Below are 12810 nucleotides of genomic sequence, written 5' to 3' on the forward strand. Positions count from 1 at the left end.
CATAACGAAGGAAATACTCATCCTAACTGATAATGAGTCAATGAATCTGAGTAATGATGCTTACCCCAAACCCCCCCTTACTACCTACCTTTCTCCCTCCCTGCACCACCACACTCCAAAGCCTATAACCACTAGGGTATTTAATTAATATTTTCCTTCAGCACAATATAAGCTAAAATAGCTTACTATTTTGTACATATCTTTTACTTTTACGTATATTTCTTCCATAAACAGTGACATCTCATAACTGAAAAAGCATTACGAGGTGCAACCCCTCCACTGTACCTTCCCCCCTTCCTCCAAGAGGTGAGCTATACATTAAATTTAGCATTATAACATGGTTGTCTAATTCATGTTAGCTCACTTCCTTGGACATATCATTTACTTTTTCATGTACTTCTTCCATTCTATGAAAGAGAAATAAAATTTGAAGACATTCTTTACATACAAATCATGAGCAACTTTCTGCAAATCATCTACTGCTTAAGGTGCAACTACTTTCTTGTCACAGCCCTTTTTACTGCAGTTCTAGAGTTTATCTACCAAATTCTTCTTTCAAGGGATTCTAATAGGCACCTTTTCTTCAAATGAACTCTCACTGTCCTACATTTGGGTATGCTTTATTTCTCTTGCTCACTGGCTAAACCCTACTTCAAGAAAAATTAATTTTGAAATTAAAAGCTTTCTACCTAAGAGGAGGATACTGAGCAAAACTTAGCTTTTGTTTATTCTCCATCTGTTTCTTCTCTCTCTTTTTATGTCCTGGAAAGTAGTTTACAATATCAAAGAAGTAAGTTCATTTCTCTAGCTAGTTTGTGGTGCCTGATTCATAACAAAACAACTGAGGAATAGTGGCAAACAGTTTGTTGTGCAAAGTCTGTCTTTAGGGATAAGTGGGAATATGCCTATCATCCCAAAGGAAGTGAGGCTCTCTCATTTACCTTGCTCATTGGTCTCAACCTGTAGGGAAAATTAGTTTAACAAATTCAAAACTTGTTTTTTGCTATCATCAACTCTGAGTCCAAAAATCACAATTTTATCAAAACTTTTAATTTTCAGCCTTGAATAACATGAGCAATGCCAAAAAAAAAAAATCTTAACATTAGATATTATTAGTAGCAGCTATAGCTACAGCACCAGCAGCAGAAATAGCAGCAGCAGCAGCCATTGAAGCAAAGATCACAGTGACCAGCAGAATGAGCAACAGTTGATGTCATCATTAACACAATACATGATCAACTGTTCAGTTTTTGAACTGCTAATCCCAGTACTATAAAGTAACAATCAGAACATTCAAACATTTATTACACATTCAAAGACTAAGAATGAATTAAAAACAATATTCACAATTGGACAGAATCTTTTCCAAGAGCAGACATGACAGGCCAAGACTGATAAAGCACCTTGTGCCTTACCCAGAAGTCAATATGGTAAGACATTACATTAAATATCTTTTGAACAACTAAGTTTATTAAACCCACCCAAAACTGCTACCAAAAATATGTTGGTAATTGACAACAAAAGCATCATGTCACCAAAGTGCACACACAAAAAAGGAAAAGGAATTCAGGCTAATTTGCATCCTGAGTGCCTGAAATACAAATGAACTAGACCTTATTTCATCTTCATTTGCTTTACAGTGACCACAGCTGAGTGAACAACACCCACAGACTTAATCATTGCCATGAGTTTCTTGACATCATCAAACCTCCTAAGTACCTCTACTTTCAAATCTAAAGTCCTTTTGTCCTTCATTACCTGGGACCTCTGGTATTCCCGACAAAGGTTTCTATGCTGCTTGCTGGGTAGAAAGGTAGAGGGGCACGCTTAAATTGTTTGATGATGGACTTTAGCAAAATGGCAAAGTTTTGCCTAAATTGTGTGTCCAAGACAACCTATCACTATAAAGTCACAACTGGTGGTTATTTTCTGAGCATGAACCTAAGAATACTTGTAAAACAGGCTTGCTATCAGGCTCAGAAAAATTATCTAAAGTGTTTTCCATAAACTGAAATCAAGGTGAATTTCATACCAGGCTTGTTCCATGTGGCAAACATCAACATAGGCAGCAACATTACAAAACATCAGTAATGCACTTTGCATAGCTAAAAGAATTCCATGTCAAATTCAGAATTTTTACAATTCAATGTTCATAAAAAAAGTAATAATAATCAATGCAAAGCAAACAAATTCCAATACAAATTCTAACTTATACTATTGAAAAATAGTATAGCAGGTTTGGATGGTATTGCAGTGGAATTTATTAAAAAAGGGGGTGACTGTATTGTTGACTGGTTGGTAAGGTTATTTAATGTATGTATGACTCATGGTGAGGTGCCTGAGGATTGGCGGAATGCGTGCATAGTGCCATTGTACAAAGGCAAAGGGGATAAGAGTGAATGCTCAATTTACAGAGGTATAAGTTTGTTGAGTATTCCTGGTAAATTATATGGGAGGGTATTGATTGAGAGGGTGAAGGCATGTACAGAGCATCAGATTGGGGAAGAGCAGTGTGGTTTCAGAAGTGGTAGAGGATGTGTGGATCAGGTGTTTGCTTTGAAGAATGTATGTGAGAAATACTTAGAAAAGCAAATGGATTTGTATGTAGCATTTATGGATCTGGAGAAGGCATATGATAGAGTTGATAGAGATGCTCTGTGGAAGGTATTAAGAATATATGGTGTGGGAGGAAAGTTGTTAGAAGCAGTGAAAAGTTTTTATCGAGGATGTAAGGCATGTGTACGTGTAGGAAGAGAGGAAAGTGATTGGTTCTCAGTGAATGTAGGTTTGCGGCAGGGGTGTGTGATGTCTCCATGGTTGTTTAATTTGTTTATGGATGGGGTTGTTAGGGAGGTAAATGCAAGAGTTTTGGAAAGAGGGGCAAGTATGAAGTCTGTTGGGGATGAGAGAGCTTGGGAAGTGAGTCAGTTGTTGTTCGCTGATGATACAGCGCTGGTGGCTGATTCATGTCAGAAACTGCAGAAGCTGGTGACTGAGTTTGGTAAAGTGTGTGGAAGAAGAAAGTTAAGAGTAAATGTGAATAAGAGAAAGGTTATTAGGTACAGTAGGGTTGAGGGTCAAGTCAATTGGGAGGTGAGTTTGAATGGAGAAAAACTGGAGGAAGTGAAGTGTTTTAGATATCTGGGAGTGGATCTGGCAGCGGATGGAACCATGGAAGCGGAAGTGGATCATAGGGTGGGGGAGGGGGCGAAAATTCTGGGGGCCTTGAAGAATGTGTGGAAGTGGAGAACATTATCTCGGAAAGCAAAAATGGGTATGTTTGAAGGAATAGTGGTTCCAACAATGTTGTATGGTTGCGAGGCGTGGGCTATGGATAGAGTTGTGCGCAGGAGGATGGATGTGCTGGAAATGAGATGTTTGAGGACAATGTGTGGTGTGAGGTGGTTTGATCGAGTGAGTAACGTACGGGTAAGAGAGATGTGTGGAAATAAAAAGAGCGTGGTTGAGAGAGCAGAAGAGGGTGTTTTGAAGTGGTTTGGGCACATGGAAAGGATGAGTGAGGAAAGATTGACCAAGAGGATATATGTGTCGGAGGTGGAGGGAGCAAGGAGAAGAGGGAGACCAAATTGGAGGTGGAAAGATGGAGTGAAAAAGATTTTGTGTGATCGGGGCCTGAACATGCAGGAGGGTGAAAGGAGGGCAAGGAATAGAGTGAATTGGAGCGATGTGGTATACCGGGGTTGACGTGCTGTCAGTGGATTGAATCAAGGCATGTGAAGCATCTGGGGTAAACCATGGAAAGCTGTGTAGGTATGTATATTTGCGTGTGTGGACGTATGTATATACATGTATATGGGGGGGGTTGGGCCATTTCTTTCGTCTGTTTCCTTGCGCTACCTCGCAAACGCGGGAGACAGCGACAAAGTATAAAAAAAAAAAAAAAAAAAAAAAAAAAAAAAACTATTGAAAAATACAGCTTCCTAAAAAAAAAAAAGTAATCACTTAAAAATTACATAAATTTTTTCCAGGTAAAATATGACACATCATTATGCCATGATCAACTATTTTCCCCTTTTAAGTTACTACAAATAGGAAAAAGAAAAATCTGAAGCATGTGCTATTGTACATACAACATTGTGCACTCCAAAACCAATGATGTGGACCATGTTGGTTTGTGAACTTTTGCCATGAATTGCATACCCTTTTATTTTTCATACCTCATTCTAATATATGTGCCAATGCCTATTTACTAAGTATATCAGCATCAAAAAAAGAACAACGGTACTGCAATAACAGCAGTAGTGGTTAAAACACAGAAATTCCCAACAACAATAGTTGTGATAATAAAATCGGCATCACCCAGAAAATCAAGAATAATAGATAACAGCAACACAATTAAAAAAGCATCAAGAATAACAACTGCACCTGCAGCATCATAACCAAATACAACAGCAGCACCAAAAACTGCAGAATAAACTGAAACAGCCCACCATCAATGATGGCAATAACAGCTACAGTAATAGTAATAGAGGGAAGAGCAGCAGCAGTAGTTTGAGCACCATCACCAACAGCATAGCAGCCATAACAACAGCACTGTCATCAGCAATAGCAATCACAGCAGTACCAGCAATGAAAACCACCACCACTAAAAATATAAATAGCATAAATCATATTATCATCAGCAATAACAGTGCCACCACTCCATTAAGAAAAGGAAGTTACATCAGCAGTAATTGCACCACAATTAAAAATACCAGGAATGTGTTGTTTAACAGGAAACATCTCTATCTGATCCTAGGTGGCATTCAAACATGGATTTCTTACCTGAAAAAGAAATCATCAGAGAAAGGGGAACAGCAAATCTTTCACCTTCCACCTAACACCAAAATCTGACTTATGGTGAAACAAGGATTTCTTACTTTATATTTAATTCTGCAGCAAGAAAACATTTGTTATAATTCATGTCAAAAACAAAAAAATTACAAAAACCAAGTTTATAGAGCTATAGAATTTCTCTTCCTGCAGTATGCTACTTCTAACATGACTTAGTGCTTTGTTGTGCTGCGGATGATTATTGGGAAGCATGCATTATCAGCGAGTAATGAAGGTAAATGATTTACAACTCAAGATTTGAGTTTAAAACCTTACCCAGCCCTCTTCAAACACACTATAGGCCTCCTATCCTACGCACAGGGGATGCATTCCTAGAAAAATGAGTGTAGCAAAAATGCAAATAAGGGAGCTCAATAGAGCAGTATATGGGAAAAAATGTATGCTGTCCCGACACCTTTTTCTTTTCCATACCCATAAAAAAAGTGTACACTGAGGAGACTAAGATGGAGATGAGGATGGTATAAAGGTGGCTTTGGGGTGTAAGGGTGAATTCCACAGGATGCATACATGCACATGAGAGAATGAATTAGACTGATGTGATAAAAGGGGGATGACATGATATCACTGGGCTATATCAGGGAATATAAAGCAGTTGAGCAAAACCATAGAATGGTTTAAGACGTTTGGCTGTGGATGGTAGGCTATGGTTTCAGTACATTATACATGACAGTAATAAATGTAGAAAAGGAACTGTTATATTTGATGAAAATCGATTCAGCCAGTCCTGATTAATGTATATACAGCTAAATAACCTTTAAACTCAAGAGTTCACTAGTTACACCTAATATATTGGCTAAATTATATAGTTTATTTTTCTCAACATGGGTATACTGCACTGATCTGGAAGTGAAGCAGGGCGCAAAATCATAATGTGAAATGAAATGTATGTAAAAGGAAGTAGCCTATGAAATACAGAATCTAAAATCTATGAATTAAACAAAAGAAATAAAAGTGTTCTCAAGTGATCTAGTCTCATGATCTGCCATTACAAAGCAATGAGACATTAATGGTGAAAGAAATCAAACATAAAATTGTGTACTCAACAAGAAATAATTTAAAGGAGCAACAAACTACTTATTCAAACATATTGCTTTATGCAGCACAACCCCTACAGAAAAAATTCAGTCCAAGCTATCTAATTGCTTAAATGCACCCAAAAAGATGTTAGTAATGATGATATACAGGAAAATCAAGCAAAAGCTTTCCTCCACACACTTATTATGTTTTTCTGAAAATTTACTCTCCCTTATTCCTCATTACCCATCAGGCATTTACATTTTGTCTTCATGGTTGATCATGGGCCTTTCTACAATCACTCACCTCTTCACCATCTCAACAATATTAGCAATGATAAAGTTCCATGAACTCAAGCTTAGAAAAAAGGGTTAAATCCTGATGCCATGCAAGGCTGTTAAGTGTTATCTGTTATCATACGTGTATACAGAGCTGATCACTCTGCCAAAGAACCCAAGTTAAGCTAACTCTTCTAGTCTTAGTGCTGCCATCCAATGAGATGTGAAAAACAGCATACAAAGGATGTTAGGGTTTTATTAGCTATCTACCCATACATAATGCCACTTTCTGCAATGTAAGATTCTTTTTCACACAATAATTACCCAGCACATCCACCCATACCTGTTCTTCTCTTGCATATAATCCCTTATCCTGTGCTGATATCTCACATTCGGTGTCCCCTTCACCTTATTCTTCTCGCTCTGCTGAAATATATCACCTTGTTATTTCCTCCATCATCCATTATTTCACAAAGTCCTATCACTTTAAAGAGTTTTTTAACAAATCATTTCATTTACTATTCATCATCATCATCATCTAAACTTACACAATGCTCATTCTAAGTACTGTAGACCTATATCCCATTCTTAAAATAGCTATTTCCAGTACCAGCACTCTTTCTGCATTCAACTTCCACAGTAATGAGAGCTTGCATAAATGAGCATAGAATGGACCATTATTTGAATATCCTTTCCCATACATTCTTCTAAATCATTACTTCACTCCCTGCAAACTCTAAAATCTTAACTTTTAATTATACCTATTCAAATAACTGTGTCACATTTATTAGCTTACTGAGACCCTACTACCAAACTCTTCAGTTTAATGTGAGTATGCAGTACTATTAATCTCTATAAGCCCATCTACATACTGGCCTCATTTTACTTCTTATGAACATTTTTCACAAGTATTTACAACAACAACTAGGGAATGTACTTCTTAATTATTCTTAAGACAAATCATAACAAGGAGCAAACATCTGAAAGTCTAATAAAAATATGAACCAGTCATATGAAATATGGAGGATCCACAACACTTCACTTTATATCTCTGTCATAGCTCCCAATAACTTTGCCCCAAAATAAGATTATTTATTAAAAACTGGGCACCTCTACACATGTTCATTCTAGAGGTGCACTTTTTACACACATACTGTATTCCTTCATTCATTCTGTCTTTTTGCTCTTTCTTTGGTCTGTCTATACCTCTGACATCATGGTATTTTCATGTATTTTCTGTCATATCTTCTATAAATATGCTCTCTTTGCAAATTCACATCCCCTCAATACACCAGTCTAGCTTTGACGAACACTCCCAGTGCATCTTTTTAGCATCTGCAATTCTGCTTCAGTCATCTCAAAATAATCATCACCAAATATCTTATCCCTTCGGAGAATACTTACCCAGAGCTTCCCCTTCCCTTTCAAATTCAAGCTGTTTCTGGCGAAACCAATTGTTCTTATATGAGTCCAACTTTTTCCCACGGTATCGCACCTGATGATGGACAAAAGCTAGCTTCAAAAAGTTGTAAGGATATGCAATGCGCGAGATACAAATTGCATGAATAACAATTATATAAAATGGATGCCTCACTACAAAAGTTTTATCTTTACAAATGACTGCTGTCTATTGAACTTACAATGAATTTGATTACTCTTTTATTCCTACTTACCCTTCAAAAAAAGGAATAGGTACTTTGAGACCCTTGAAAAGCATAAACAAGAATAAATTCTCCAGATTGTGAGAGATGTGCTTCAAGAATTATTCATGAAAGATACCCCATTTGGGGAAGGAGGTAGCTAAAATTACTTCAAAACAGATACAGAACACATGACTGCTGAGTATGGTAAGGGGACAATAACAGTGATGAAAAACACAAAACTGTGGTAAATCACCCACACACGTAATTCTACATATAACGAAGTAATATCAATGGGAGAACAATAATTGATGGAAAATGTAGTAAAAGAATAAAAATTCCAAGTGAATGAAAGAAAATAAGAGAATTCCCTGATGGACCAAACAACCACAAATTATGCAAAACAAAGATGAAACTGAATATGCAGATTAGAACTCACAAAAAACATTTTCACAAAATATAAACTCTTGCTAATGTGACTTACCGAAGCCCATCCACAACCTGACTTCTTATCGGGGTTGACAATCTTTTTACAATAAATGGCCCATGCACTTGGTGTGCCAAAGATCTTATTTGTTTCTTGTGACCGAATTCTCCCATCAGGCAGCAGGTCACCCTTAAACTTGTTTCCCTGGTTATAAAGATATACAAAGATCACTTAATATACTAATTTTATAACTAAACACAATCTCTGTCACTGCCAAATGTTAATAGATTTTATACGTCAGGGAAAATTCTTATCAGGTTAAAGCACTAAGAGAAAGGTAAAGTTGTTATCTTCTAATCTACGATTCCTACAAAGCAATGACATTCAACAGAGCCTTTACATTAACAGTCATCCAAACTCCTCTCTTGAATGTTCTACTACATAAATAAAATTCCAAACAGAATCCTGTCTCATATTTGAGAGAAACTCATTTCTTTTGAGAAACCATTTTGCTTCATATGTTATCTCAATGTACACAAGAAGTATGCTCTACTTTACAAATGAACTTCAATAAGATTGGTTCATACAACATTATGAACACATCAAGTTGAGACATAAATCAAGCTCAAAGCAGCCTTGCAGCTTCCATCTTTCAATAAACAGAATATACTAGCCACTGAATAATGACATGACTTCTGTACATTTATACAAATATACCGTAAGGGAATAAAATGAAATTGAATGCATCTCTCCATTTGTCTGTATTCACAGATGGAATTGAAAAAAATAAGACATTTACCATACATCCAATGTTCCCAATATCTAAAAGACCTTATTTCTTAACCTTAAAACACTGGCCATCATCGGCTGATAACTGATGGGATGGCAGCCATCGTCATGATTCAACTTTTCCCTCCTCTGTTCAAATATCCAGGTGACGTACCATACCACTAGAAACCTATAGGGGTCTTTTCCATCACCAGGAAGGCACAAAAAAAAAAAAAATTTCTTCAGTACCTATATAATCAAAATTTATAGAAGCATGGCTTTCAGCCAGCAGGTCATACATTCACAGTGACCCCATGGAAAATACAGTCTGTAGATTTCTGGATAACCTACACAATAGGAGAAATACTTATCATATGTATCCGCTGGTGTGCAAAGTTAAGAAGAATAACAAAAGCGTGAAGAAATAAGCAACTCAGTGATCTTAGCAGGATTACATTAGGAGGAGGGGAGCCAGTAACTTTTTATGTGGTTTCTCTGTCACAGATAACTGAAAAACCAACAGCAAAGAAGTAATATGCAACACACCCTTCTCACCTCATTAATATTCTTTTTTTTTTCATACATGCTTATCATTTCCTACATTTGTAAGGTAGTGTCAGGAACAGATGAACAAATAGCCTCATTTGCAAACATTTCATATAATACAAAATATGTACTGCACAATATTGCACATCCAAAAATCCAAATATGATTATACTCAAAATATGAACTATCCTCTTGTTAAGTAAGGAAATTCCAAAGGAAACTGATCATATCACCATAAAAGGAAATTGGAAAAGATGGGCAATGTTTGGCTGTCAAATCAGTACCTTTCTATATGTATGTTTAGTATGACTTAGCTTAAAAGACTGTAAAATGATGCAATATTAAAACAAAACATAGGGTTGTAAAGTGTATAAACTGTTATAACAAATATAATAACAAAGTACTGCATGTACAATGGAACCTAAACCAGTAAAGAAATAACTAAATATATAGTACCGTACATACAAGACTCCCTTGCTTTCAAAATGGGACGCATTCCCAGAAAGTGGTACCTAAAACAAACATCTTTTAACAAAATACAAGAGGAGATGTATTCTGAACCTCACTCATGACTCAATACTGTACACTGTTTCTCACTGACCAACAGACCGAACATGAATAATACAGGGAATATTCGCTAATGTTATATGATTCACATCAAAAAGTATATTTCTCAGCATAGTTATATGGTTCCCAAGTTAATTGGACAATATGTTCATTAATCTTGGATGCACTGCTATGAATGGATGATAAGCTTAACTCATTCAGGTTAAACATGGTCAGCCACTGTCAGTTTATCTCCACTCTCAAGAAACTGAAGCACCTCCAGTATGGTTTCAAGCATCATACTCTTCTTATGCTCTTGAAAAGTTAAGCCACTTGAAGGATGTTTGAAGTGCTATGATCCACAAATAACAGTAAAGAAAAAACTTCAACTCCTTTCCACAGCAAACAGCACTTTACACTGTGGAAGCATCTCCTAGTGTTTGGATGGGATTTTCCATGCAGCGAGACAGCTTGAGATATGTTTGGCACAAATCTTTAAAAGAGGCACTTCCTCTATTCTCTTGATTTTTTAACTCAGAATTCATACAAATTTTCCATGTAAATCAATATATCAATCAACCTAAATTCCCTAAAAGTGAGCATTTTTGAAGTAAGTGAGTCCTGTACTGTTGAAGTCCCTTACATTTCTTGCAAATTAAGTAAACACCCACAAAAATGGAAGGCTCATTTCTTCATGTTGCAGTGCTTTATCCATAAGACTGGCTGCTATTTAATGTACGGGTGACTTCCTAAAAAGTCAGCACTTCTACTCTTATTATATGTGTGTGAGTGAATGAGATGAGAGGATGGTGAATGGTTTAAGCTGGAGGCGAGTGTGTAACAGAGTAGGTGATGTTACCATGACTGTTTTATCTGTTTATGGATGGGATGGACCAATTCATTGATGTAAGTAGGATGAGGATACTGAAACTGAATGTGAATAAAATCAAGAAGCTATTATTTGAAAAGGAAAGGGATTCAGACTGTATGGTCAGTTTGCACTGTGAAGAACTGGAAGTTTTGGGTAAGTTTAAATAATTGAAGTCGTTTAGTAAGGACGGTAGTGGAACATCTGCTCTTCAAAATAATGGCATGCAAGAGAGAAACACTGGTAATGCACTGAAATTTCTTATGAATGGTGAAAATATTTGGCATAAGATATGCAAGAACCTTGCATGAAAGAGTATTCATTTAAATGCTGATGTAAGACTGTGAAACCCAAGTGTAAATGTTAGGAAATGTAAAAATAAGAACAGTACATATGAATAACTATACAGCATAGATGGAATCGGGAGAAGAGACAGAACGAAGATGTGAAAAGATTGTGCTATATGAAGAAGTCATTTGAAAGGTGCATGGATGCAATTCTTTTGGGATAAAGTGGTCATGTAAAAACATACGGTAAATAACAAACTAGTGAAGAAAATAAACTAACGCGGGAGACAGCGATGAAGCAAAATAGAAATAAAAAAAAAAATACATATGAACAAACTAGAAAGAGATGTAGGCCACAGAAAATATGAACTGATGCAGTGAGGGAACTGATAAAGGCAATGAATAAACTCACACTGTACAAAGAGATTAAAAATCAAAGTTCAGATCATAAATACTGGTAAATGCATAATCTGGCTGTAACCGAATTTTTGCAAATGAGCAATCAAAAAAGCAATGCAACAATGTCATATAAAAATCCAACAAAAGATAAAAAAGCTCTTGATCTGACGTTCCAGTTCAAGATGTACATAAAGTCAGGCATACAGATGTGTGGTCAGCTTCCTGGATCTCAAACTAAGGGCAAAGAAAAATTAAAGTGTAGAAATCTAAGATCAAAATCCAATATGAGCCAATAAGCAACAACAAAACAAGTATGCTTCAAGAAGTGCATCTTCACACTCAAAACTTACAAAATATGTGTATGTATTTTCACCAAGCTACAGGAAATTTCAATAGAATCTACCAAATTCATTGATCAAAAACTAAATCCAGACACATACATACGAACAGACTTATGGATATTTAAATTTGCTCAAACTTCACAAAAGCATTCATTCATATCCCAAGGAATATCCATGCAGTCCTTCAGACTTCCTCAACAAGTAATTCTGGTGTGAAAAAACCAAAAACAGTAAATACATATGGAGAAGCCAAAGTTCAATTAGCCAACCATCCTAAAATAAAGAAACAACATCAAAAATGATTTTGTACATGTGGTGGTATAAAAGTAGAATTACAAATATAAAGAAATAGAGACAGACAGGAGCATTAATCAACCTAAATTTGCATATCTGAGCTAAGAAATTATGAAATGAACAATACAACTATATCAAAATCTAGCGTACTATGGAAAAGCTAGTGAAGGAAAACTAAAGTCAGGGATGCTTGTCAGGATCACTATACATGTCCAAAATTTGGCTACATCTCACAATTGCTGATCTTTACCATGAAGATCACCTATGCAAAATCTTAGATCTCTGTAACAAGTAGTTACAAAAGGAGATGTGAAGAATGGATGCCTATGGACTGAAAACGGTCAAGTGACTGTTACACAAGCAGAGAGAATCCTTAATGAAAGCTTACCCATTAAGATAAAAATAGACCTCAGAGAAAGGTGAACAATTACAAAATTGGTTTAGAACTGATAATGACACCAGACCTAAGTATGATGTGGTCTTTTGTACATGGGTTTTTTCTACAGGAATTACTCCAACTTATAAAATACCAGAGATGAACCAAGCTA

The 12810-nt window shown here is 36.1% G+C and overlaps 1 protein-coding gene across 1 annotated transcript in view; it reads right to left on the reverse strand.

Moving 5' to 3' along the window:
- Positions 1-12810, reverse strand: part of LOC139759855 (MPN domain-containing protein-like) — a 31521-nt gene that overhangs the window by 11980 nt on the left and 6731 nt on the right. Inside the window, exons 3-4 of the mRNA XM_071682362.1 lie at positions 8271-8417; positions 7551-7641 (exon numbers count right to left, since the gene is read on the reverse strand). Coding sequence (XP_071538463.1) covers positions 7551-7641; positions 8271-8417 — 238 coding nt within the window. The remainder of the gene's footprint in view (positions 1-7550; positions 7642-8270; positions 8418-12810) is intronic.

The sequence above is a fragment of the Panulirus ornatus genome, chromosome 34, assembly GCF_036320965.1.
Source record: "Panulirus ornatus isolate Po-2019 chromosome 34, ASM3632096v1, whole genome shotgun sequence".
In the NCBI taxonomy this organism is placed as follows: Eukaryota; Metazoa; Arthropoda; class Malacostraca; order Decapoda; family Palinuridae; genus Panulirus; species Panulirus ornatus.